The 25,424-nt window shown below is 51.3% G+C and overlaps 1 protein-coding gene across 1 annotated transcript in view; it reads left to right on the top strand.

Annotated features, from left to right (window-relative positions):
• DLGAP1 (DLG associated protein 1) overlaps nt 1–20,952 on the top strand; it is an 82,070-nt gene extending 61,118 nt beyond the window's left edge. Inside the window, exons 6-10 of the mRNA XM_054381624.1 lie at nt 1,759–1,850; nt 4,931–5,349; nt 13,857–13,948; nt 15,749–15,901; nt 20,743–20,952. Of these exons, the coding sequence (XP_054237599.1) occupies nt 1,759–1,850; nt 4,931–5,349; nt 13,857–13,948; nt 15,749–15,901; nt 20,743–20,952 (966 nt within the window). The remainder of the gene's footprint in view (nt 1–1,758; nt 1,851–4,930; nt 5,350–13,856; nt 13,949–15,748; nt 15,902–20,742) is intronic.
• Nucleotides 20,953–25,424: the final 4,472 nt, after the last annotated feature.

Genomic DNA, 25,424 nt, shown 5'->3' with positions numbered 1-25,424 from the left:
TCGCCCTGCTGGAGCGCGCCTGAGGTTGGTCAGAGGGCTGTGGAACCTCCCCTGTGGGGACAGGGTGGGAGAGTCGGGGCTGTGCGGTCTGGAGAGCAGAAGGCTCCAGGGGGACCTCAGAGCTGCCTGCCAGGACCTGAAGGGGCTGCAGGAGAGCTGGGGAGGGACTTTGGACAAGGGCTGGGAGTGCCAGGAGGAGGGACGATGGCTTTGAGGTGGGAGAGGGGAGATTGAGACTGGAGAGGAGGAAGAAATTGTTGAGAGTGAGGGTGGGGAGAGACTGGCACAGGTTGCCCAGGGAGGTCATGGAGGTGTTTGAGGCCAGGCTGGCCTTGAGCAACCTGAGCTAGTGGGAGGTGTCCCTGCCCATGGCAGGGGGCTGGAGCAGGATGGTCTTCAAGGTCCCTTCCAACCCAACCCATTCTGTGACTCTCTCACAGCATCACAGAATGTTAGGGGTTGGAAGGGATCTACAGAGATCACTGAGTCCAACCTCTCTGTGATTCCATGACTCCCAGATTCCATGGTTCCATGATTATGTGATTCCTGATTCCCTGATTCCACATTTGGTAGGCTTTCCTTATTCTCTTGCCAGGCAGCTCTGCAGCCCCTGCAGCAGCAGGCACAGGGCTCAGGGTGGCACTGCTGCTGCTCTGCCCTGCTTAGCAGCAGGCACAGGGCTCAGGGTGGCACTGCTGCTGCTCTGCCCTGCTTAGCAGCAGGCTCAGGGCACAGGCAGGGTGGCACTGCTGCTCTTCCCTGATTTCACCTGCACAGCACCAGGCTGCAAGGCTTTGCTGGAGCCTGCTGGCTGCCTGCTGCTCAGCTGCACAGGGGAGCAGTAATCCGTGAATGAGAGCCCAGCAGGGGGTCAGGGATGAAATCACTGCGAGGGAATGTGGAGCAGAACCAAACAATGGCTTCCCCGACAGGATCCCCCCCAAAAGATCTCTCACCCAGCCTCACTGAGTTAATTGTCCCTGCTTGGTCATGCATCTCCTGATGGCTGGTAGGCCCTGGAACGGGGCAGCATTGTTCCACCTCAGCTTCCAGAGCTCCTGATTCACCTTGCTCAATGAAAATTGCATCTCCTTGCCTCCAGCAGAACCAAGCAAGAAGCCTAAGCCCTGCCCGAGGTCACTGCTCCTTGCAGGAAGAAGAGCAGAGACCAGACCAATGTCATCTGCTTGCTGCTTTACTCCTTCCCAGAGTCACAGCTTCACAGACAGCACTGGGTCGGAAGGGACCCTCCAAGGGCATCTTGGCCACCAGCCCTGCAGGCAGCAGGGACACCTCCAGCCAGAGCAGGCTGCACAGGGACACAGCAAGGCTGAGCTTGGATGTCTCCAGGGATGGGGACTCTCACTGAGGGGGAGACACTGGAGCAGGCTGCTCAGGGACGTGGTGGAGGCTCCATCCCTGCAGACACTCAAGCTCAGACCTGATCCGTCCCTGGGCAGCCTGCTCTGGCTGGAGGTATCCCTGCTTCCTGCAGGGGGGTTGGCCAAGATGCCCTTGGAGTCTCCCTTCTAACCCGGTGCTGCCTGTGGAGCTGTGGCTGGATAAAGGTAATTATGGAATCATGGAATGGTTTGGGTTGGGAAGTGACTTTTCAAGGTCTTGTAGTCCAACTCCCCTCCTGCAGTGAGTGGTACAAATAGGTGCAGAGTAGTGATCACACAGCAAGCAGCTGGGTAGATAGCTCTACTAAAACTCCTCCTAATTAGCTGCCTGATTGATTGATTTATCTGTTTGAAGGTCGATGGTGCTGAAGAAAGCCCCAAATCAGGTGAAAACAAGGCAAGCAGTAAGTTCCAGTCCATAGGAGTCCAAGTAGAGGAGGAGAAGTGGTGAGTAAAAGTTAAACATTGGTTTGCCTAAACTACACAGCCACCCTGCAGCTCATTTTTTGTCCTAAGAGCCCTGGCTTCCTGCATGCACCACCACCAGAAACCTGCTCCCTGCATGGACTCTTAGGGTGCCCCAGCTGGAAAAACTTTGAGCCTTCCAAACCCTGAAGCTCTTCTTTCTCAGAGGGGATTTGCTCAGGACCTGGAAGCCACATCTCCTGAAGGTCAATAAATTCTCCATAAGCTCTTTCTCCCCCGTCACCCTCCCAGAAAAAGAAAAGAAAAGAAAACAAAACGGAAAAAAAAAAAAAACAAACATGTTGCAGCTGCAGCAGCCTAGAGCTGGTGGGGAAGTTGTCCTCCTTGTTTTCCAGCAGAGTAATTCCAGCCACGTGGGAGCAATGTGGTGGCAGAGCCAAAGTGATTGCTGCTGCTGCTCAGGTATCTCAGCCAGACATCTCTGAATTACAGCTGCTCCCTCCCAATAAACTCATGGAGATTACAAACCAAGTGGGAAGAAAAAAAAACCAAAACCTCCTTGGTTTTCTCTCCAATCTGCAGCATGACCTACAGTGTCCAAAATGCTCCAAAACCCCCAGAATTTAGAAGAGTTTCTGTCTTTAAGGTTTGTGTTTGGTTTGGAGGAGCATCATGGTGCATAACCAGGCATATAAAGCTTCCAAGAGCTCTGCTACAACTGAAGATTTTCATTTCTGCCCCAAACTGAAATCAAACCCAAAAGCCAAATTCTCACCTCTCCTCCAGCTCTGCCACAACTGAAGGTCTTCCCTCTTGCCCCAGACTGGACTCAGTGGTTGAAGAAGGCAAAAAAAGGCCAAATCCTCCCCTCTAGCTCTACCACAACTGGAAATCTTCATTCCTGCCCCAAAATGGACTCAGTGGTTGAAATCAAACCCAAAAGCCAAATTCTTCCCTCCCCTCCAGCTCTACCACAAGTAAAGATCTTCACTGACTGGACTCAGTGGTTGAAGAAGACAAAAAAAGGCCAAATCCCCCCCTCCAGCTCTACCACAACTGGAAATCTTCACTCTTGCTCAAAATCTGGACTCAGTGGTTGAAAAACAAAAATAAACCCAAGTTCTCCCCTCCCCTCCAAGCCTGTCCAGTGCTGCTCCTCCTGCAAGCACCCACCCCAGGCTTGGTTCATTTCTCACAGCAGCACTTTTTGGACTCCTTCTGGTGTTGAGCTGTTGTAGAAGAAGAGTTGAGGCTCAGCACCACTTGTCAGTGACAGAGGTGTTGCCCTTGCTGGGTGCAGCAGATCTGAGCTGGCAGGAATAGGGTCCTCTGCGCTCCCCTGCCCCACCAAGGAGAGGTCCATTCCCACACCATTTTTCTCCTAATCTGCTAAAAGTAATCAGAAATTGGCTGTTGTCCTCAGTTTGCCAAAAGGCCTTCCAGTACCTGAAGGGATCCTGCAGGAAGGCTGCGGAGAGACTTTTGCTGAGGGTGTCTGGAGACAGGCCAAGGGGGAATGGTTTGGAGCTGAGGCAGAGCAGGGTTAGAGTGGAGCTGAGGAAGAAGTTCTTGAGTGTGAGGGTGGTGAGAGTCTGGCACAGGCTGCCCAGGGAGGCTGTGGCTGCCTCCTGCCTGGGGGTGTTGAAGTCCAGGCTGGATGAGGCAACCTCATCGAGAGGTGTCTCTGGGCTTGGGGAGAGGTTGGAGCAGCTGAGCTCTGAGATCCCTTCCAACCTGAGCCATGCTATGACTCTATCAGACCTCGATCTTTTCTGGGGGGGCTGGGGCTGTTGCTTAGGAAAGGGAGAAGCCCTGAGCTGAAATGTAAACATCTTTGTCCAAAAGAACACAAGAGGAGACCTGGATGGGAAGAGCTGAATGAGCAAGCAGTGACCCTGTGGCCGTTCCAAACACATCCTGCTGTTGTTCTCAGTACTGGTTTAGCCAGTCTGAGGTTTCCTGCCTTTCTGCACCTCGGGCCAGGTATCTGCTGCCTGCTCTGAAGCTGTAATTATTGCACCTTGTGCCTGCAGGGCATGGCCCAGAACAAAAGGGCCAAGCCTGAAAGCATAGGAAGAAGCAAATCTCTGCCTTTAACCATTCCCAGCAATCGATGAACCCTGCTCTTCTGCTTTGGGGTTGGGTTTGGTTGGTTTGTTTGTTTTTTTTTTTTTTAGCTCTGTGAATGTTTTGCAGATGTAGGAATAAGGAGAAGTTGGGGTGATAGCACCAGAAGCTCTTCCTGGAGCTCTCTCCTGGGCTAAGCTTCTGGCTTTGATAGACCACACAGCAATCGTAGAATCACAGAATTGTCAGGGTTGGAAGGGACCTCAAGGCTCAGCCAGTTCCAACCCCCCTGCCATGGGCAGGGACACCTCACACTACAGCAGGTTGCTCACAGCCACATCCAGCCTGGCTGCAAAAACCTCCAGGCATGAGGCTTCCACCACCTCCCTGGGCAACCTGTGCCAGTGTCTCACCACCCTCCTGGGGAAGAATTTCTTCCTCACATCCAATCTGAATCTCCCCACTTGTAGTTTTCCACCCCAGTCAGGGGTGACCACCTGAATAAACCACAAACTTGCATGGGCCAAAGACAGGAGTTTGTTTGTTGGCTTGCAATGAGAGGAGAAGCTTAGGGTGGTCGTGGTTTAATGGCCAGAGACTCACAGATTTGTAGAATGGGTTGGGTTGGAAGGCACCTCAAAACTCATCCAGTTCCAACCCCCCCTGCCATGGGCAGGGACACCTCCCACCAGCCCAGGTTGCTCAAAGCCTCATCCAGCCTGGCCTTGAACACCTCCAGGGAGGGCACCCATCCACAGCCTCCCTGGGCAACCCGTTCCAGTGCCTCCCCCTCCTCACTGTCAGGAATTTCTTCCTCCTCTCCAGCCCAAATCTGCCCTCCTCGAGCCATGGTGCTCTTAGCTTGACAGTTGGACTCGCTGACCTGGGAGATCTTTTCCACCCAAATCAATTCCATAGTTCTGTGATCCCAAGCCAATGCAGCACTGAGGCCCAGTCCCAGGAGAAGTGGCAGAACCTGAGGGAGTCCTTTCTGAGTGCCCTAAGCCCCTGTCCTGTCCTGTCGCTCTCCCAAGCTTCCGCAGGTTCACGCGGTCCAACAGCGTCACCGCCGCCGTGCAGGCAGACCTGGACTACCACGAGAACTTTGAGATCATCGACCCTCAGGAGGACAATTCCTGCCCTGGCCCAGCCTCCAGGCAGTTCTCCCGAGACGCCAGCACCTCCACCGTCAGCATACAAGGGTCAGGGAACCACTACCACGCCTGTGCCGTGGACGATGACTTTGAGACAGATTTTGACCCCTCGATTTTGCCTCCTCCTGACCCCTGGATCGACTCCATCACCGAAGACCCTCTGGAAGCTGTGCAGAGGTCAGTGTGCCCCCGAGATGGCCACTGGTTCCTGAAGCTGCTGCAGGCAGAGAGGGATCGGATGGAGGGCTGGTGCCAGCAGATGGAGAGAGAAGAGCAGGAGAACAACCTGCCCGAGGACAGTGAGTAACTGCCTGCAGAACAACGGTTGGAAGGAAGGGTTACAGATGGGGTGGGAAGGGTTACAGATTGGGTTGGAAGGGTTACAGATTGGGTTGGAAGGGTTGGAAGGGTTACAGATTGGGTTGGAAGGGTTACAGATTGGGTTGGAGATTGGGTTGGAGATTGGGTTACAGATTGGGTTGGAGATTGGGTTGGAAGGGTTACAGATTGGGTTGGAAGAGGCTCTCAAAGGTCATCTTGCCCAACTTACTATGAGTTAAATGGAGTTTGGATGCCAGGTCATAGGGGATCTGGGGTTGTTTAGTCTTGAGGAGGTTCAGGGGAGACCTCACTGCTCTCTACAACCCCCTGAAAGGAGGTTGGAGTGAGGTGGGGGTTGGGATCTTCTCCCTAGGATCAGGTGATGGAACAAGAGGAGATGGCTTCAAGTTGTTCCAGGAGAGGTTTAGGCTAGATATGAGGAGAGATTTCTTGACTGAAGGAGTGGTGAGGGGTTGGAACAAGCTGCCCAGGGAGATGGTGGAGTCCCCATCCCTGGAGGGATTGAAAAGCTGTGGAGATGTGGTGCCTGGCTTGGGGTGACCTGGCAGTGCTGGGGAAGGGCTTGGACTTGGTCATCTTCAAAGTCTTTTAGAACAAAACAGTTTGATGATTGATTGATTGGATGATTGCTTCTTTGATTGATTCTATGACTGATGCTTTGATTCTATCTTTCTATGATTGATTCTTTGATTCTATGATTCTATGATTGACCCTATAATTGATTCTTTGATTCTATAATTGATTCTACAATTGATTCTATGATTGATTCTGTGACTGATTCTATGATTGATTCTTTGATTCTATGATTGATTCTTTGATTAATTCTCTGATCCTGACTGACCCTGTGATTGATTCTTTGATTGTATGATTGATTCTTTGATTGATCCTATGATTGATTCTTCAATTCTATGATCGATTCTTTGATTCTATGATTGATTCTTTGATTGATTCTATGATTGATCCTATGATTGATTCTTTGATTCTATGATTGATTCTTTGATTCTTTGATTGATCCTATGATTGATTCTTTGATTGTATGATTGATTCTTTGATTGATCCTATGATTGATTCTTTGATTGTATGATTGATTGTATGATTGATTCTTTGATTGATCCTATGATTGATTCTATGATTGATCCTATGATTGATTCTTTGACTCTATGATTGATCCTATGATTGATTCTTTGACTCTATGAATGATTCTGTAACTGATTCTTTGATTCTATGACTGATCCTATGATTGATTCTTTGATTCTATGCTTGATCCTATGATTGATTCTTTGACTCTATGAATGATTCTGTAACTGATTCTTTGATTCTATGACTGATCCTATGATTGATTCTTTGACTCTTGTGATGAGTGCTGTGATGTTGGTGTGACAACGCTGGCCGCTCCGGCATGTGGCAGCTGCCTCCCGTGGAGGTCTCCTGGGGCTTTCTTGGTGCAGCTCAGCACATCCTGCTCTACCTGGTGCCAAGCAAAAGCATATGGCAGGGCCCACTCTGCCTGCTCAGCAGGGCCACGAACAAACCCTGCCCTAGAAGAGGTCTCTGGAGAGGGAGGAGGGAGCAGAAGAGCTGCCCAGCTTGGCACGGGACACGAGCAGAGCAGGGAGCGCATCCTTTGTCCCCAACCTGCCACCCCCCCGGCGCGTGCTTGGCCGGATCACAGAGTGGAGGAGCAGGAGGTGTGCTGAGGGGAGGTTTCTCTGCCTGGCATGGCAGCTGACAGAGGGCTGGTGCCCCCCCCCCGCCTCCCCGTGCCCGGCGCTCCGTAAGGCGATCCGCGGCTCTGGCAGACAATGCAGCCCTTGTGCGCAGCAGCTGTGCCAGGGTGGCAGGGGCTGAGTGGCAGGGGCTGGACTGGGGGCACAGACACCTTGGGCTTTGGCTAGCTGGGGGATGAGGATACCAGATGGGGCTGAAAGCTTCGAGCTGGGGGAATGGAGTCTGCTGCTGTGTATCAAAAGCCGACAGCAAACCAAGCTGTGGTTGGGTGGCCACGCGGCTATGAGATGTGGTGTGGGGAGGAGCCTGGATCCCTGTCCACTGGGGATGGTTTCATGGAGTCAGGGAACGGTTTGTCAGGAAAAGCCCTCCCAGACCATCCGCTCCAACCAGCAACCCAACCCCACCATGGCCACCAGACCATGGCCCCGAGAGACATGGCCACAGAGTTCTTGAATCCCTTCAGGGATGGGGACTCGGCCTCCTCCCTGGGCAGCCTGTGCCAGTCCCTGACCGCTCTTGCAACACAGAAATTGTTCCTCATCTCCAACCTGAACCTCCCCTGGGCAACTTGAAGCCATCTCCTCTCCTTCTATCATCTGATTCTAGGGAGAAGAGACCAACCCCCACCTCACTGCAGCCTCCTCTCAGGAGCTGTAGAGAGCAATGAGGTCTCCCTCAGCCTCCTCTTCCCCACACTGAACACCCCCAGCTCCCTCAGCTGCTCCTCCCCAGCCCTGTTCTCCACACCCTTCCCCAGCTCTGTTGCCCTTCTCGGTTTCCAGACATAGGACACCTCCCACTGGCCTAGACAGCCTGGGCCAGGCTCTCCCCACCCTCAGCGTCAAACATTTTACCTTTCTCTCCACTCTTAATCTCCCTCTTTGAGTCCAAACCACCCCCCCTTGGCCTGGCACAACAGGCCCTGCTCAGGAGTCTGCCCCCATCCTTCCTCTCTGCCCCTTTAAGCCCGGAAAGGCCACATGGCAAAGGAAGAGGAGATCCATGAGTCCTCTCTCAGATCCCTGAGCAGGAAAAACCACTGGCCAGGGCTCTGTGGGGCTTCCCCAGGCTGTGGTGGTCCCTGCTGCTGGGTGGAGTGATGGCTTCACCCTGCAGCAGCTGCTGGAGCCTTGCAGGGGGACAGTCACCAGCCTGACACGTGGCCAGGTCCTGCTGGAGTCCCCTTGGCTACAAGCCTCTGGCCACATGCCCTGCTTGGCCTTTTCTTGGTCTGCTTTTTCTTTTATCCCTAGTTGGGACTTCTCTGGACATGAAGGTTCCTCCAAGAACAGCCAGCTCCTGGCTGGAAGCTCTGCCAGTGTGCAAAGGCTTGGATGGAAGGAAGGTGGAATCCACCAGCAAGGAAAGAATCCACTGAGGGGGGAAAGGCATGGAAAGTGTGCTGAGGAAAGCTGGAGAAGGCAGAGGACACATGGGAAGTGCTCAGCTCCCAGCATTTCCCCATGGAGGCACTGACATCACTCCTCTAAGTCTGGATGACTCCAAACCAGGGGCTGCTCCTTCCGTGCCTGACCCCTCTGGGTTGTTTTGCTGCTCAAGCCCTGAGCAGCAGCTGGAGCTTGGTATTTCCTGGCTTTTGTCATGCCTGCAGTGATTTCGGTGAGCCCTGGCACCAGGAATGAAAGGGCTGCTGGCTCCTGGCTGGGGAATGGCCTGAGACAGCTCCGTGCTGGGAATGCTTCATATGCACAGCACCCAGCCCCCATCTGCAACCCAAATGCCTGCCTGGGGTCCCTGCAATTCCCTCTATTGTTCCCACCGCTGGCTCCCGGGGCAATGAGCAGCTCCTTGGGTTGCTGTGGCTAGCTCGGGCCCTGCCTACCAGCCAGGTGTTGCCCCATTAAGGGCAGCTGATTGTCCTCAAGTGCCTCCTTTGTTCTTAGACCCTGGGGCTCCTCGAATTTGAAAGGCAAAAGGATTAGTTTGAGTTTGGGGGCTAGGTAGTGCTGCTGCTCCTCAAACCTGCCCTGGCTTCTGCCTGATGACCTCTCAGATCATTTCAGGTGGCTTTGGTTTTTGGTTTCTCACATTATGTTACCCTTGTTAGCCACAGTCTCCTTCCAAGGTATGGTAGATGGCAAGCTCAGGAGAGGGAATGGCCTGGAGCTGCACCAGGGGAAATTGAGGCTGGAAATCAGGACAAATCTTCCCATGTCCCTTGCTGGGAAAGGATTCTCTGATTCTTCCCCTGATGTGGTTTGAACCTCAGCTTTGCAGCTCCATTTGTTTCCTTGGCTTCAAACCTCACGTTTGTTTCATAGAACCACACAATGGGTTGGGCTGGAAGGTACCTTCAAGACCATCCAGTTCCAGCCCCCTGCCGTGGGCAGGGACATCTCCCACCAGCCCAGGTTGCCCAAGGCCTCATCCAGCCTTGCATTGAACATCTCCAGGGAGGGGACATCCACAGCCTCCCTGGGCAACCTGTGCCAGTGTCTCCCCACCCTTCACTCTCAAGAATTTCATCCTCCTCTCCACTCTCAATCTCCCCTCTCCAAGCTCAAAGCCGTTGTCCCACATCCTGTTACTCACAGCCCTTGTCCAAAGTCCCTCCCCAGCTCTCCTGCAGCCCCTTTCAGCTACTGGCAGGCTGCTCCAAGGTCCCCCTGAAGCCTTCTCTTCTCCAGGCTGCACAGCCCCAGCTCTCCCAGCCTGGCCCCATTAATCAGCCTATTTTTACTTTTCTTTGGGTGTTTTTCCTCCCATCTTACCTCCTCTCTTTGGCACAGGTGGTTTTGATGAACCATCCAACACTCCAACCCAGATGGGTTTGGAAGTCAGGCTTAGGCTCCTGCTAAGGCTTTGTGCCATCTGGAGGGATTCCTTTCAGCCTCCCACATGCTTTGTCTGGGATTTATACCTTCTCCACCCCCTCCTTCTCCTCTAAGTTCTGTGACAGGGTTGGTTGTTGATGGGTTGCACATTAACAGAGCCCTCCCTTTGGAGGGGGTGAGGGAATCAGTGACACTTGACTAGATACAGCTCCAGCTCCAGCAGAAGTGACAACAATGGAGAACAGCATCAGCATGCAGCCCACAGCCAGCTGGGACCATGGGGTTTGGGCAGGGTTCCAGGCGCTGGGCAGCCAAGGACAAGGACTTCCTTTTCCCTCTGCTGACATCTCTGCATATTAAGCTCTGCTCCCCTCACAGAAAGAGTTCCCAGCCAGCCCCAGCCAGGTGCCTTTGCTCTTCTTCATGCTTGGGTTGTCACTTGGAGGTTGCATCAGATGGTCTTTAAGGGCCCTTCCCTCCCAAACCAATCTAGGATCTGTAGGATCCCTTCCCACCCAAACCGTTCCAGGATCTGTAAGATCCCTTCCCACCCAAACCATTCTAGGATCTGTAAGATCCCTTCCCACCCAAACCGTTCCAGGATCTGTAAGATCCCTTCCCACCCAAACCATTCTAGGATCTGTAAGATCCCTTCCCACCCAAACCATTCTAGGATCTGTAAGATCCCTTCGCACCCAAACCATTCCAGGATCTGTAAGATCCCTTCGCACCCAAAGCATTCTAGAATCTGTAAGATCCCTTCCCACCCAAACCATTCTAGGATCTGTAGGATCCCTTCCCACCCAAACCATTCCAGGATCTGTAAGATCCCTTCGCACCCAAAGCATTCTAGAATCTGTAAGATCCCTTCCCACCCAAACCATTCTAGGATCTGTAGGATCCCTTCCCACCCAAACCATTCTAGGATCTGTGTTTTGGTTTGAGGCCAGCCAGAACATCTCTTGCCCCGAAAGGGACAAAAGAATGACACACACAAATGGATTGGAGAGTGATGGAAAGTTTAAATGGAAAAGCGATTGGTGAAGCTACAGAAAAACTACACAGCATAGTGGCAAAGAACATCCCAAAGCATACAGAGTCCCCCACACAGTACCCAGAAGTTTCCTAATCCTTCCCTTCTTCCCACCTGAGGGTCTACCCAATCCCTCAGGGCTCTTCCTTCCCCCCCCCCCCCACTGCTAGGCAAGTCTCAGGCTGGCCAGGTCTGAGACTGCCCCCCCCTCCATTCTCCTCCTGGCATTAGGCCTAGACAGGCCTAAGAGGCCTTGAGGATACTCCCCCAGCATTACCCGATAAGAGAGGACATCTCCCATGGGAGCAGAGAGGGAAGAAAGAGGAAGAGAATGACTCTGCAGATGGCTTTATAGGGCACAGGATTTATGGGTAGAAATACTCCATTTCCTGTGTCCACCCCTGTGGGTGGGCACCCAGGACACCAGAGGTGTATCTCATGCGGCAGTGGCAGGGGGCACCCAGCCCAAACTGCCACAGATCTGTAAGATCCCTTCCCACCCAAATCATTCTAGGACCTATAAGATCCCTTCCAACCCAAACCAATCTAGGATCTGTAAGGGTCCTTAAAGATCATCTGGTGCAACCTCCAGCTCACATCCCAGTCACAGGTTCTATGATTCTCCAGTTCTGTGATTCATGAATTGATCGTCCCCCTGAGCTGGCCACTGCTGAGGCCACGCCTGGAGTCCTGGATTTAGTTTTGTTGACTCCAAGAAGGACATTGAGGGGCTGGAGAGGGTCCAGAGAAGGGCAGCAAAGATGGGCAAGGGTCTGGAGAACAGGGCTGGGGAGGAGCAGCTGAGGGAGCTGGGGGTGTTCAGTGTGGGGAAGAGGCGGCTGAGGGAGACCTCATTGCTCTCTACAGCTCCTGAGAGGAGGCTGGAGTGAGCTGGGGGTTGGTCTCTTCTCCCTAGGTTCAGGTGATAGAAGGAGAGGAGATGGCTTCAAGTTGCACCACTGGAGAATGAGGTTGGAGATGAGGAACAATTTCTGTGCTGCAAGAGTGGTCAGGGACTGGCACAGGCTGCCCAGGGAGGAGATGGAGTCCCCATCCCTGGAGGTGTTGCAGAAACATGTGACCATAGCCCTTGGGGACATGGTTTGGTGGCCATGGTGGGGTTGGGTTGCTGGTTGGAGTGGATGGTCTGGGAGGGCTTTTCCCACCCAAACAATTCTATGACAGTGTTTTCACAGTTCTCTGTTTGGATGAATGTATGGTTCATGGCTTTGTGCTTCCACAATTCCATAATTCCTCAGTTCAATGATCCCCAACTCACGTAGTGCAACATTCCAAGAAAATCTCTTCACATGTCTTTAGTTTTTGGTTTGGGGTTTTTTTGTTTGGTTGGGGTTTTTTTGTCCCAAGAAGTTGTTGGGTTTGTTTTTTTTTTCCCTTCTCTTCTCAAATCCTGGGAAGCATCAGAGCAGCCAAGCCCTCCAGCTGAGGCAGCTGTTCCCAGATATCCTCAGTGGGAAGAGCTTTCCTAACTAACAATGGGAACCACATGAAAGCTCCCCGCAGTAGGCTCCTCCTGCCCTGGAGAAGTCCTTTCAGTGGAATGCTTTGCACATTGGGTTGCATCAATGGCTTGGGACACCCGGAGGGGTCCCTCTGCAGCGCTGGCTGCAGAGCCTTGGGCACTGCAGCCCTTGGGGACAACAACAAGAGCCCTGTGCCACGTGCCCAGGACAGTCCACCCAGGACATCTTCCAGCTTCTGGGCACCAAATGAAAGCCTGGGCTCCCTGAGTGCTCACACAACTCCATCCTGCAGCTCGGTGGGAACAGACTCTTCCCTCCCACCCCCTTTCATCCCTCCCCTTTCACTGGCTGCAGCCTTCAGTGATCCCCACCTCCCACTCTTCCCTCAGCAGCCCTACAGAGGGAGCTTTAAGGAGGCTGAAGGACAAACCTCGAAGGAGCAGAAGGCAGTTTTGGTCCCCCTGGGGGTGTCTGGGTTTGCTTCAGCAGGGGGTTTGTTGCCAATTCACTTTGCGTGTGGCTGCGCAAATGAACCCCAGGGAGAGCCCTTCCTGCTGCTCGACATCGCCTGGTGCCCTGCTGCCGGCAGGCTGGGGGCGTGGGCTGCAGCTGCTCCCAGCACCAGGACGGGCTCCAGATCTTCCCAGGAGGACTGACAGCAGAGCTCTTTGCTTGCGTGCCTGCTTGCTCTCTTTCTGTCTTCTCTTTCTTCTTCTCCTTTCTCTCTTCTCTTTTCCTTCCCTTCCCTTCCCTTCCCTTCCCTTCCCTTCCCGTCCCTTCCCTTCCCTTCCCTTCCCTTCCCTTCCCTTCCCTTCCCTTCCCTTCCCTTCCCTTCCCTTCCCTTCCCTTCCCTTCCCTTCCCTTCCCTTTTGACTGGGCCCAAAGAGTGGTGGGGAATGGAGGTGACTCCAGTTGTCAGCCAGTCACAGGTAGTGTTTCCCAGGGCTCAATGCTGGGACCAGTACAATTTCATTCCCACAAGGGTTGTCCAGGCCTGGCCCAGGCTGCCCAGGGCCCTGGAGATGTGGTGCTTGAGCAATGTGGTTTGGTGGTGACCTGGCAGTGCTGGCTTGAGGGTTGGACTGAAGGACCTTCAGGTTGTTTTCAACCTAAAGAGGTCTGTGGTTTCTGGTGAGCTTTCTACATTGCAGAAGTGCTGAGCCATGCCTCCAGGGTGCTCTTTGCTGGTTCCACCTGGTCCTGCTGGTGGGGGTGAGACTGAGGTGCAGCCATGGGTCAGTATTTTTGCTTAGTGCGGACCTGGACTCAGAGTCATCATCTCCCCTGCAATCCATGGCTGGAGGGAGAGCCTGGGGGTGGAGAGCCAGAGCTGAGCACTGCATAGCTTTCTCCTTCCTTCGTGGGTTTCTGGCTGCCCACAGCCAGGGCAGCACCAGGACTGACACTTCTGTTTCTTTCAGTTCTAGGGAAAATCCGAACTGCGGTGGGCAGTGCCCAGCTCCTCATGGCCCAGAAATTTTACCAGTTCAGAGAACTTTGCGAAGAAAACCTGGTAGGTACCTGCCCTGCTAGCTCTGCCCTGGGCCCTCTGCTGACCCTGCTTCAACCAGGCCAACTGCAAGGTCCTGCAGCTGGGTCAGGCCAGCCCCAGGCACAGATCCAGGCTGGGTGCAGAGTGGGTTGGGAGCAGCCCTGAAGGAAGAGCCTTGGGGGTGCTGGGTGCTGAGCAGCTCCCCAGGAGCCAGCAGAGCCCTCCTGCAGCCCAGCAGAGAGCTGTGTGCTGGACTGCAGCCAGAGGAGTGTGGGCAGCAGGGCAGGAGAGGGGATTCTGCCCCTTGGCTCTGCTCTGCTCAGACCTCACCTCCAATCCTGCCTCCAGCTCTGGTGGCCCCAGCAGGAGAAGGACTCAGAGCTGCTGGAGAGAGGCCAGAGGAGGCCACAAAGATGATCCTTGGGCTGGAGCAGCTCTGCTGTGAGACCAGGCTGAGGGAGCTGGGGGTGTGCAGCCTGGAGAGGAGAAGGCTCCAGGGGGACCTTAGAGCTGCCTGCCAGGACCTGAAGGGATCCTGCAGGAAGGCTGCAGAGAGACTTTTGCTGAGGGTGTCTGGAGACAGGCCAAGGGGAATGGTTTGGAGCTGAGGCAGAGCAGGGTCAGAGTGGAGCTGAGGAAGAAGTTCTTGAGTGTGAGGGTGGTGAGAGTCTGGCACAGGCTGCCCAGGGAGGCTGTGGCTGCCTCCTGCCTGGGGATGTTCCATCAAGGCCAGGCTGGATGAGGCCTTGAGCAGCTGAGTCTAGCTGAGAGGTGTCCCTGGGCATGGTGGGGAGGTTGGAGTGGGTGAGCTCTGAGGTCCTGTCCAACCTGAGTCATTCTATGATCTTGATGTCCCTGGTGATCTTAGCTTGATGGTTTGCCCAAATGTATTGATGTCCATGGTGGTCTTAGCTTGCTGGCTGGCCGCAATGTCTTGATGTCCATGGTGGTCTTAGCTTGATGGTTGGATTCATTGATCTTGATGTCCATGGTGGTCTCAGCTTGATGGCTGAACTCAATGACCTTGATGTCCATGGTGGTCTTAGCTTGATGGTTGGATTCATTGATCTTGATGTCCATGGTGGTCTCAGCTTGATGGCTGAACTCAATGACCTTGATGTTCATGGTGGTCTTAGCTTGATGGTCAAACACAATGACCTTGATGTTCATGGTGGCCTTAGCTTGATGGTTGAACTCAATGACCTTGTTGTCCATGGTGGTCTTAGCTTGATGGTTAGACTCAATGACCTTGATGTCCATGGTGGTCTTAGCTTGATGGTTGGATTCATTGATCTTGATGTCCATGGTGGTCTCAGCTTGATGGCTGAACTCAATGACCTTGATGTCCATGGTGGTCTTAGCTTGATGGTTAGACTCAATGACCTTGATGTCCATGGTGGTCTTAGCTTGATGGTTAGACTCAATGACCTTGATGTCCATGGTGGTCTTAGCTTGATGGTTAGACTCAATGACCTTGATGTCCATGGTGGTCTTAGCTTGATGGTTAGACTCAATGACCTTGATGTCCATGGTGGTCTTAGCTTGATGGTTAGACTCAATGACCTTGATGTCCATGGTGGTCTTAGCTTGATGGTTGGACTCAGTGACCTCAGAGGCCTTTTCCAACTGAAACAATTCCATGATTCTATAAGCAGCCCCTGGCAGTAGTCAGCTCCTCTCCCTGCACATCTCACCAACAGGTTGGCTCTGCTGGAGCTCCCTCACTCCCAAGCTGTGTCCCCAGCTGGTCAAACCCTCTCTCCCCCTCCCGAGGTCCCATCCCCACCGTCTTGTGTCCTTTTCTTCTCTTCTGTCCCGCAGAACCCCAACGCGCACCCGCGGCCGACCTCCCAGGACTTAGCAGGGTTTTGGGATATGCTGCAGCTGTCCATAGAGAACATTAGTATGAAATTTGATGAACTCCATCAGTTAAAGGCCAATAATTGGAAACAGATGGATCCTCATGACAAGAAGGTAGAACATTGTCGCTTTTGTATGCTTCATTTAAAACCCTGCACCAATGCCGGACAGCTTAAGTAGGCTCCCGCGCCAGCGGCGCCCCGGGGGTGCCCAACCCCAGCCCCAAGCAGCTGGCACACGAAGCTCAGACCCGCTCAGTGCCACCACTAAGAACATCACCTGGCAGAGATCAGCTGCAAGCTGGGCTTTGGGGGGGTTGGGTTTTGGTTTGGGGTTTTTTTTTTTTGGGGGGGGGGGGGGGGGTTTAGTAGTATTAATTTGATTTGAAAGAAAAAGAAACAACAACAACAAAAACACCAAACCCACACACAAAAAAACCAAAGCCTGTCACTGGGAATGGGATGATGATGATGATGATGATGATGATGATGATGATGATGATGATGATGATGATGATGGTGGTGGTGGTGGTGGTGGTGGTGGTCGTGAGGGGGGATGTGGTGACTCTGTGAAGCTTTTTTTTTTGATTGTTTGTTTGATCTCAACCTTAGCTGGAAGGAAATTTGCCTTATGCTCTACCTTGGATCTGTTGAAATAAATCACGTTGATGGCTGTGCCCATCGCACCCAGCCCAGGGCTCCAGCCTCTCTTACTGCAGGAACCATCCCTGCTGGGGGGGCAGCTGGCACCACAGGCCCACGGCTCTGCCTGCCAAACTCTGACACCAAACAGCTTCCTGTGCTGCTGCTTTTCTTGCTTCCTTGTTTGGGTTTCATTCCTTCTTTGTTTTCCTTCCTTCCTTTCTTTTCTTCCTTTCTTTCTTTTTCTTGCTTACTTTCTTCCTTCCTCTCTCCCTTCCTCTCTCCCTTCCTCTCTTATTTCCTCTCTTCTTTCCTCTCTTCCTCCCTCTCTCCCTCCCTCCTTCCTTCCTTCCTTCCTTTTTGCCTGCGTTCCTGCCTTCCTGCCTTCCTTCCCTGCCTTTCTTCCTCCCTCTCTTCCTCCCTTCCTTCCTTCATTCCTTTCCTTTCTTTCATTCCTCTCCTTCCTCCCTCCCTTTCTTCCTTCTGCCCTTCCTCCCTTCTTTTCTTCCTCTCTTCCTTCCTTTCCTTTTTTTTCTTCCTTCCTTTTTTTTCTTTCTTCCTTGTTTCTTTTCTTTTTTTGATTTCCCCCTCCCCCTTCATTCTATTTTTTGTCCATTTCTTTGTTTCTCAGTTTACTTTGGGGCTCTAATGGAGAATTTTGCATTCAAGCCAGTTTCCTTGGCCCATGAGTTGCACAAAACCCATCTGTAGCTTTGCTCTTGCTCTTGGGTTTGTTTTTTTTTTTTGGATGATGTCTTCTTCTGCCTCCAACCTACCACCTCTGCCAGGTGTGCCCCACATTTCACTGCCCACTCTCCTTTACCACCATTGCCTTACCTATTTTTTTTCTCCTCCCCTACCCACCTCGAGACCAGCATTTGGGTGAGCCCCAAACTCTCAAATCCCTAAAACCCAGACCCATTAATTCCTAGATGGGTCTCATGTGGTGCTCCTGTAGATGGCTGAATTTCTGCTGTGATTGGTCTGGTAGCAATGAGATAGGGTCAGCCAGGAGGAGGAGGAGGAGCATCACTCAACAGATAAGAGTGACCTGAGGAGCTCTGGCAGTAGAGTGGGTAGGGGGAGTCCACTTGCAGCAGCAAGACACCGGAGCTTTCCCCCAAACACCAAAGCTGTGCCTTTTCCTTTGCTTCTGAAAAACATTGCCAAGAGTTTCCCACCAAAAAATGGCTATAAAGGGTTTAAGGAAGCTGAGCCTTGCTGGTGGCACTGTGCTCTTATGGCCAAGAAGGCCAGAGGTCTGCTGGGGGGCATGAAGAAGAGTGTGGCCAGCAGGTTGAGGAAGGTTCTCCTGCCCCTCTGCTCTGCCCTGCTGAGGCCACAGCTGCAGTGCTGGGGCCAGTGCTGTGCTCCCCAGTGCCAGAGGGACAGGGAAGTGCTGGAGAGAGTCCAGGGGAGGCTGCAAAGCTGCTGAGTGGCCTGGAGCTCTGTGAGGAGCAAAGGCTGAGAGCCCTGGGGCTGTGCAGCCTGCAGAAGAGCAGCCCCAGAGGGCATCTGAGCAATGCTCAGCAAGAGCTGAAGGAGCTGTGGGGGGCAAGAGGCTGGGGCCAGGCTCTGCTGAGTGGTGCCCAGGGACAGGCCAAGGGGCACAGAGTGGAAGGCAGGAGGTGGCAGCTGAGCAGGAGGAGAAAGTTGTTTGGTGTGAGGGTGCTGGAGGCCTGGAGCAGGCTGCCCAGAGAGGTTGTGGAGTCTCCTGGTGTGGAGAGCTTCCAACCCCCCCTGGGCACTGTGCTGCTGGGCAAGCTGCTGTGGGTGCCCTGCTGGAGCAAGGGTTGGGCTGGGGGAGCTCCAGAGCTCCTTTCCCACCCCACCACACAAGGCTTCTGTGAAGCAGTGCTGAAGCAAGGGTCCTGCAGCAGCAGGTAAAGCTTGTCAGGAGCTGCACCCCTGGCCCTGTTCCTGTTCCCACGGCGTTTCTCAGTGCTTTGAGGGCACACAAATGATCTCCTGCCTTAAAAATAACCAAAAAGAGTTTAAAAAGAAAGAAAGAATGAAAGAGAAGAAGAAAAGCCTCTCAGTGGAATTAATATTTGCAGTTGCCTCTGGGTCCTCTTTAAGCAGCACAGATTGGATGGAGTGAAAAAGCAAATTCTGAGAGTAACCAAGCAGCTTCCTGCAGCCATGGAGGCTGCTGTGGGGCAGCACAGAGTGAGACAGGGCAGAATGGGGACCTCTGAGGTGCCCCCAAACCCCACCCTGGCTGCCAGCTTCCCAGCTGGAAGGGGCTGGAACTCCAAGGCCAAGCTAATAATGAACTGCAGAGCTCTTGGTGGCCCCTCAAGCTCAGCCCTGAGGACGCTTCTCAGCTGGGCAGGAGAGGCTCTTCTCCAAGTGGGGAGGGTTGCTTTGGGTGGGCTTTGCAAGCAGGAGAGACCACCAAGTCCTGCTGGAGAGCACCCCCCCGGAGTCAGTGCCTGACTAATCCAGGTTCTCCTCATTGATTGGAAGTTTTTCCTCCTTTTTTTTTTTTTCCTACTTTAATTTTTTTCCCATTTTTCCTACTTTTTAAAGCTTTTCCTTTTTTTTTTTTGTTTCCCTTCCCCTGTCTCCTTTTTTCCCCTACTTTTTAAATTTTTTTCTGATTTTTTAAGGTTTTCCCACTTTAAGTTTTCCTACTTTTCCCCTGTTTTTTTCCTACCTTTTAGTTTTTCTCCCATTTTTTAATTTCCCCCTTTTTTTAAGTTCTTATTTTCCTATTTTTAAAGGTTTTTTCCTATTTTTAATTTTTTCCCTAATTTTTACATCTTTTCCCTACTTTTAAAAGTTTTTCCTTTTTAAGTTTTTCCCTACCTTAATTTTTTCCTACTTTTAAAGGGTTTTTTTCCTACTTTCTTCATTTTTTCCTACTGATACAGTTTCTTCCTACTTACTACAGTTTTTTTCCTACTTTTCTTAAGTTTTTCCTACATGATTTAAGTTTTTCCTATTTTTTAGGGCTTTTTCCTACCTTTTTAAGCTTTTTCTTTGTTTTTCTATTTTTTAAAGTTTGTTTCTCCTCTTTTAAATTTCCCTAGATTCTTAAGTTTTTCCTACTTTTTAAAAAGTTTTTTCCTACTTTTTAAAGTTTTCCTACTCTTAAGTTTTCCTACTTTTGAAAGTTTTCTTTTCCTCCTTTTTAAAAGTTTTTCTTTCTTTTTAAAGTTTTTCCTCCTTTTTTAACCTTTCCCTCCTTTCTAAACTTTTCCCTCCTTTTTAAAGGTTTTCCCTCCTTTTTAAACTTTTCCCTCCTTTTTTTAAGCTGTTTTCCTCCCTTTCTGCCTTTCCCTCTTTCTCTCCCCACCCCTGTTTCCATCTGGTTGTCTCTTTCCCTGCCTGTTGAGCAGGAAGGAGGCTTTAGAACTCCTGAGCTTGCAGAGGTTTTGTGAGCAGTGATGAAAGCCTCTCCAGAACCAGAAGTCCCTGATCCGGAGGTGCTCCCTCAGCCCTTTCCCTGCCGCAGCACCAGCTGCAGGCAGCCTCTTCCCAGCTGCTGCTGGAGAAGGTCAAAGAAGGTCTTTGTCTCCATGATGTCTGCGTTGTGCACATAAAAGAGGGTGGCCCAGGAGCTGAGGCTTTCCACCAAGAGGTGGTGCTGAGCTCCCCAGCTGCCCTGCGCCATGGTGATGATGCTGGGAGGCTGCTTCCAGGATGTTCTCCTTCCCAGTGCCTGGCAGCGGGAGGAGCTGCTGGGGTTGCTGGGATGGCCCCACCGTGGGGAGTGGTCTGCTGGGGGTTTCCTCAGCCCTGGCACCATCTCTGAGGAGAGGTGTTGCTGTGGCTGGCCCTCCCCTCTCCCTTTGGCCCTTGGGGTCTGAACCCTTGGGCACAAAAGCCAGCGGAGTCTCCTTCTCTAGAGGCTCTCCAGACCCACCTGGATGCGTTTCCTGTGTGGCCTGCCCCAGGTGTGGCCCTACCCAGGAGGTTCCATCTGAAGATGAGGAGAAACTTCTTTGGTGTGAGGGTGCTGGAGGCCTGGAGCAGGCTGCCCAGAGAGGTTGTGGAGTCTCCTTCTCTGGAAGGCTTCCAACCCCAGCTGGCCATTGTGATGCTGGGCAAGCTGCTGTGGGTGCCCTGCTTGAGCAGGGGGGTTGGACTGGATGAGCTCCAGAGGTCCCTTCCCACCCTCCCATGCTATGGTTCTATGATTCTATGACTGAAGACAGAAAGGCAGATAAGAGCTAACACAATTAGGTAAAATGTTGTGTTCTAACCTCTCCCAGCCCGTTTTTTGTTTTGTTTTTTTCCCCCCTCCCCTCCCCCCACTCCCTTCCCCTGCGAAGCTGTATAACGCCATTAACCTTCTGCTTTGATCAGGAGAGAAGGGTCCCTCCTCCAGTGCCAAAGAAGCCATCGAAAGGTCAGGTGCCACTGATCCGGGAACGCTCCCTGGAGAGCTCGCAGCGCCAGGAGGCTCGGAAGCGCCTGGTGGCCGCCAAGCGCGCGGCCTCTGTCCGCCAGAACTCCGCCACCGAGAGCGCCGAGAGCATCGAGATCTACATCCCCGAGGCCCAGACCAGGCTATGAAGGGATCCCTCCAGCCTGCAGGACTCTCTCTCTCTCTCTCTCTGGCAAGAGCAAGCCTCCTGTATAATCCCTGCCCCTCTTAGGCTCCCGCTCAAGGTCACCAACAAGTATTTGTTACCTCCTCCTCCTCCTCCTCCTGGCCCTCTCCCTCTCCCACCCCCTCACCCCTCTCCTCTCCCCTCCCTGTACGCAGCCACCCTGATGCTCCCAGCTGAACTCCACTGCCGGTCCTCCAAGAGATGTCCTCTGCTCTCCCTCTTGCTTCCTGAAGGTTCTTCCCATGCCATCACGATGCTTTGTCACATGGACTGATGCAGCCACTTTTGCCTCATGTAAACCAGTAGAATCCTTTTTTGATTTTTTGGGGTTCTTTTGGGGTTGTTTGGGGATTTGGTTTTTATTTTATTTTTTTGGTTGTTTTTGGGTTTGTATGTTTTTTCCCCCCTCTCTGTCTGCAACAAAGGCAGCACTCGGCCTTCCACACCCCTGTACAGGAGATGCTCCTCACCTTCCACTTGATCTTTTAGTTGACCTCAAGGTAGTTCTGGTGCACAGCAATATCCAACTGTAGGGGACCGTGGAGGTTTCAGTCATGCAGGATGATCCCCATGGACTCTGCTGTCTTCCTCACCAAGGATGGAAGGAGCTAGGACTTGGATTCCCTTCTTTTTATTCCTGATTTTTGGGGGGGGAGGGGGGTGTTATTCCCCCCCCCCTTTTTTTTTTTAAGCAGATGGTGCACTTTAAACCTCTGAATCATAACCTTGTCACCAGTCACACACAGAGAGGGAGCTGGGAGTGGGGAGAGGGGAGAGGAAAAAAAAACATATCCAGGCAAATCAATCCAGATAAATAAAAATCAAGCAAAAACAGAATGAAAAGAAGCAAAATGGGACAAAAAAAAAGGAAAAAAAAAAAAAGCAAAAGGAGACAAAACAAAAAGTGAAAAAGCAAAAGGAGACAAAACAAAAAGTGAAAAAGCAAAAGGAGACAAAACAAAATGAAACAAAACAAAAAGAAGGGAAAAGGAAACTAATGAAACAAAATGAAGCAAAATGAAACAAAACAAAAAGAAGAGAAAATAAAATGAAACCAAAAAAAGGAAAAATGAAACAAAATGAAGCAAAATAAAATCAAAACAAAAAGAAGGGAAAGTGAAACAAAATGAAACAAAACAAAACCAAAATGAAACAAAGTGAAACCAAACCAAACTAAACTAAAACAAAAAGCAAAAAATGCAACCAACCCAACCCACCCATAGCTCTGGGGTGTGAAGCAGTGGAAGTGTGTCCCAAGGGCTGGAAGAGCTGCCATGGGAAGGGGGGAAGCTGCACAAACTGCCTCATTTTTATCTCATCACTCACCACTCTTAAACAAACCACCACAAACTAAAGCCAACCCTTTTGGTCAGCAGAGGATTATCAATTCGATCTTCCAGGGGAAATAATCTTATTTTGAAAGGCAATAAAACAAAACAAAACAAATAAAAAAGAGTGAGAAGGAAGGAGATCAGAAGTAATGACACAGTTTGAAGAGGTAACACGTTAAAAAAAAAAAAAACGCTAAACAACAACAGAAAAGGATTTTTCTTGTCCAAGTAATTCCGACTTTTTAAAGCTGTACTGTATTGTCAACTCCTCTTGTATTGTATTGTATGGATTATATTGGTTTAAAAAAAAAAAAAAAGAAAAAAGAAAAAAAAGAAACCAAACAAACAAACAAACAAAAATCTTGGGTTTTGTCGATGTCTTAATCTTGGTGGTGGGACCTCCTGATCTCACACGGCCATGCAGGGAAAGGGCTGTGCGTGGAGCCTCTGATGCTTTGCCAGGCCAGGCTTGGCTTTGCCTGCTTGTCACCCACTGGTCCACACCTAGGAGTAAGCTCCTGACTCAGCCTCCTCTGGAGAGCATCACCCACCCACTCCAACAAGAACAGTAAAGTGGTTTGCACGAGTTCTGGGATCGACATGGACTTCATGCTTCTCCACCACCGCGAGCCTGCCTACCCTGGCATCCATCACTAATCGCATCCATCCCGAGTAGCTCATTAACAACGGGGAGGAACAGCAGCCGTCAGGGCTGGAGAGCAGCTGGAAAGGTCAGCCCCTGCCTGTCCGCCCACCCCTGCAGCCACCCTCGCTTGAGGCAGGAGCTGATCCTCCAGCTCCTCCCGGCAGGATGGAGAATGCTGCTCTGACCGCGCCGCGCCCCGACTCTCTTGTGCCAACGTTAGGAAAGCTGTGCCAGGCACTGGGGTGAGTGTGAGGAGTGTGTGCACACGTGTGCCTCGCTGGAACCTGCTGCTGCCAGCAGGATCAGCTGCTGAGCACGGTGGGCTCGGGCCCTACGGTGATGCTTTCTGGACCCTTGCCGCCGCACCCCGCACAACCTTTGCCCCATCTGCCAGGGCAGGGTTACGTGGTGGGGAAGGGGAGGAAGGCAGCTGCTTTCTGCTCCCCGTGAGGACGGGCACAGGGTGCAGGCTGTGCCCTGTTTAACCTCTAGGGATGGTCCCATTGGTGACCAGCCCTGCTGCACGGCAGGGGGGAGGGGGGAGGATGGCCTTGGTTCTGCAACTTGCACCGAACCGCGTTGCAAAGCGTCCTGGAGAAGCAAAGCTCTTGCTCCAAGTGGGGCATGGAGCCATGCCAGGCAGCTTCTTTTTTCCTGTGACATCATAGCCAGGTGCTAATTGAATTGGGATAGAAGAAAACAGGAGAGGTGAAAGGTTCTGGCAGCAGGGACTTTCAGGGAGGGAGCCTCCTGAAACCACTCGAGAATTTGCTACCTCTCAAAGCCATTTAATTATCTGAGCTACGTCTTTCAAACACAGGGCACAAAAAAAAAAATAACAAAACACAACAAAACAAACAAAACAAAACAAAAAAAAAAACAACAAAAAACCACCAACCCCAATCTCTTACTGCTGTGGTTTACAAGATAAGGGCTAACCATTTAATATATATATATGTATGTATTAAAAACAAACAAAAAAAGGACTTTTAGTTGATGATAACTCCAGCATAACCCTCGAGGGCTTTTGTGTTAACCAGAGCTTCTTGAGCATCTGGCAGACCAAAAGCGCCTTTGGCTGCTTTTCCCTCTTGCAGGACAGTGCCAACTGCCACCTCTGGGTCTTTGGGAGCATTTCTAGGTCCTAGGGAGTGAGAATTCTTTGGAACTCGTTTGTACTCAACCTATACTCAAAGCAGTAACCCAGGTGAGAGTCCACCTCCCCTCACCCCCCGGCGTCGCCTTGACCGCGTAGTGAACGAGGAGCTGAGGCTTGCGGTTGCCAAGTGGCTGCAGAAAATTTATAGGCCCCACTCACACCTTTCCGCCTCCCAACCCTGTAAGGAACCCCAACGAGCAGCAGAGCAAAGCCTTTCCCCTCTTGCACCTGGCGAGTTGGCGTTTCTCTGTGCCCCACAAGATTTTTCCCTTCCAGCTTGAAAGCAACTTCAGCTTCAGCTGAGAGCCTGCTGGTCGCTTTGGCGCTGGAGGCGGTGCCCTGATGTTTGTTTAGGGTTTTTATAGCAAAGACTCAACCGACCCCAGAAGAATCCAGCCCAGAAGGCCACTTGGTTCACCACTCGCCTCACCTACCCACGCCAGCACCACTCAGCTGGCTCCATCAGCTGGCTCAGCACCAGCTTTGTACCTGGTTTGAGCCTGACCTGCCCGGTGTCAGTCCAAAAATGCCTCTGTTCTGTTTCACTTTGGGATTAAGCGATTGCTGCTGCTGCTTCTTTTCTCCTACTTCTTCTTTCCTCATTTTGCTTCTTCTTTCCTCATTTCGCTTCTTCTTCTTATTATTATTTTTCTTCTTCTTCTTTTCTTCTTCTTTTTCTTCTTCTTACTTTTCTTCTTTTCTTCTTCCTTTCTTCTTTTCTTCTTTTCTTTTTTCTTCTTCTTTTTCTTCTTCTCTTCATTTTCTTCTTCTTTTCCCTCTCCTTTTCCTTCTCCGTCTCCTTCTCCTTCTTCTTTTTCCTTCTCCTCCTTCTCTTTCTCCTTCGTCTTAGCCTTTGCCTTCTCCTTTGCCTTTGCCTTCTCCTTCACCTTCTCCTTCTCCTCCTTCTCCTTCTGTCCTTCTTATTCTCCTTATTTTCTTCTTCCTATTTTTCTTCTTTTCGTTTTCTACTTCTTCTTCTTGTCATTCTTCTTCTCCTTCCTCTCCAGCTCCTCCTTCTTTTTCTTATTTTCTCCTTCTCCTTTTCTTCTTCTTCAGGGTAAATTTTAATGGGGGGGGGGGAGGTGGAGAAAGAGGAAAGAAAAAAAATTGTTTTCCATCTCGTGCTTTGAAAGTTTCAAATAACAATAATTAACAACAAAAAAATATTTATTCTATTTTTTGCAGATGTTTCCATTAATAATAATAATAATTAATAAAAATACTAAATCACAATCTTTTTTTTGTAAAGAAAGACAAAGAAATGGGTTAAAGCTTTTTATTATTTGCAAAGGGAAACA

Source organism: Indicator indicator, chromosome 6 (genome assembly GCF_027791375.1).
Source record: "Indicator indicator isolate 239-I01 chromosome 6, UM_Iind_1.1, whole genome shotgun sequence".
In the NCBI taxonomy this organism is placed as follows: domain Eukaryota; kingdom Metazoa; phylum Chordata; class Aves; order Piciformes; family Indicatoridae; genus Indicator; species Indicator indicator.
The sequence above is the reverse complement of the archived record's forward strand: the minus strand, read 5'-3'. Positions and strand labels throughout refer to the sequence as shown.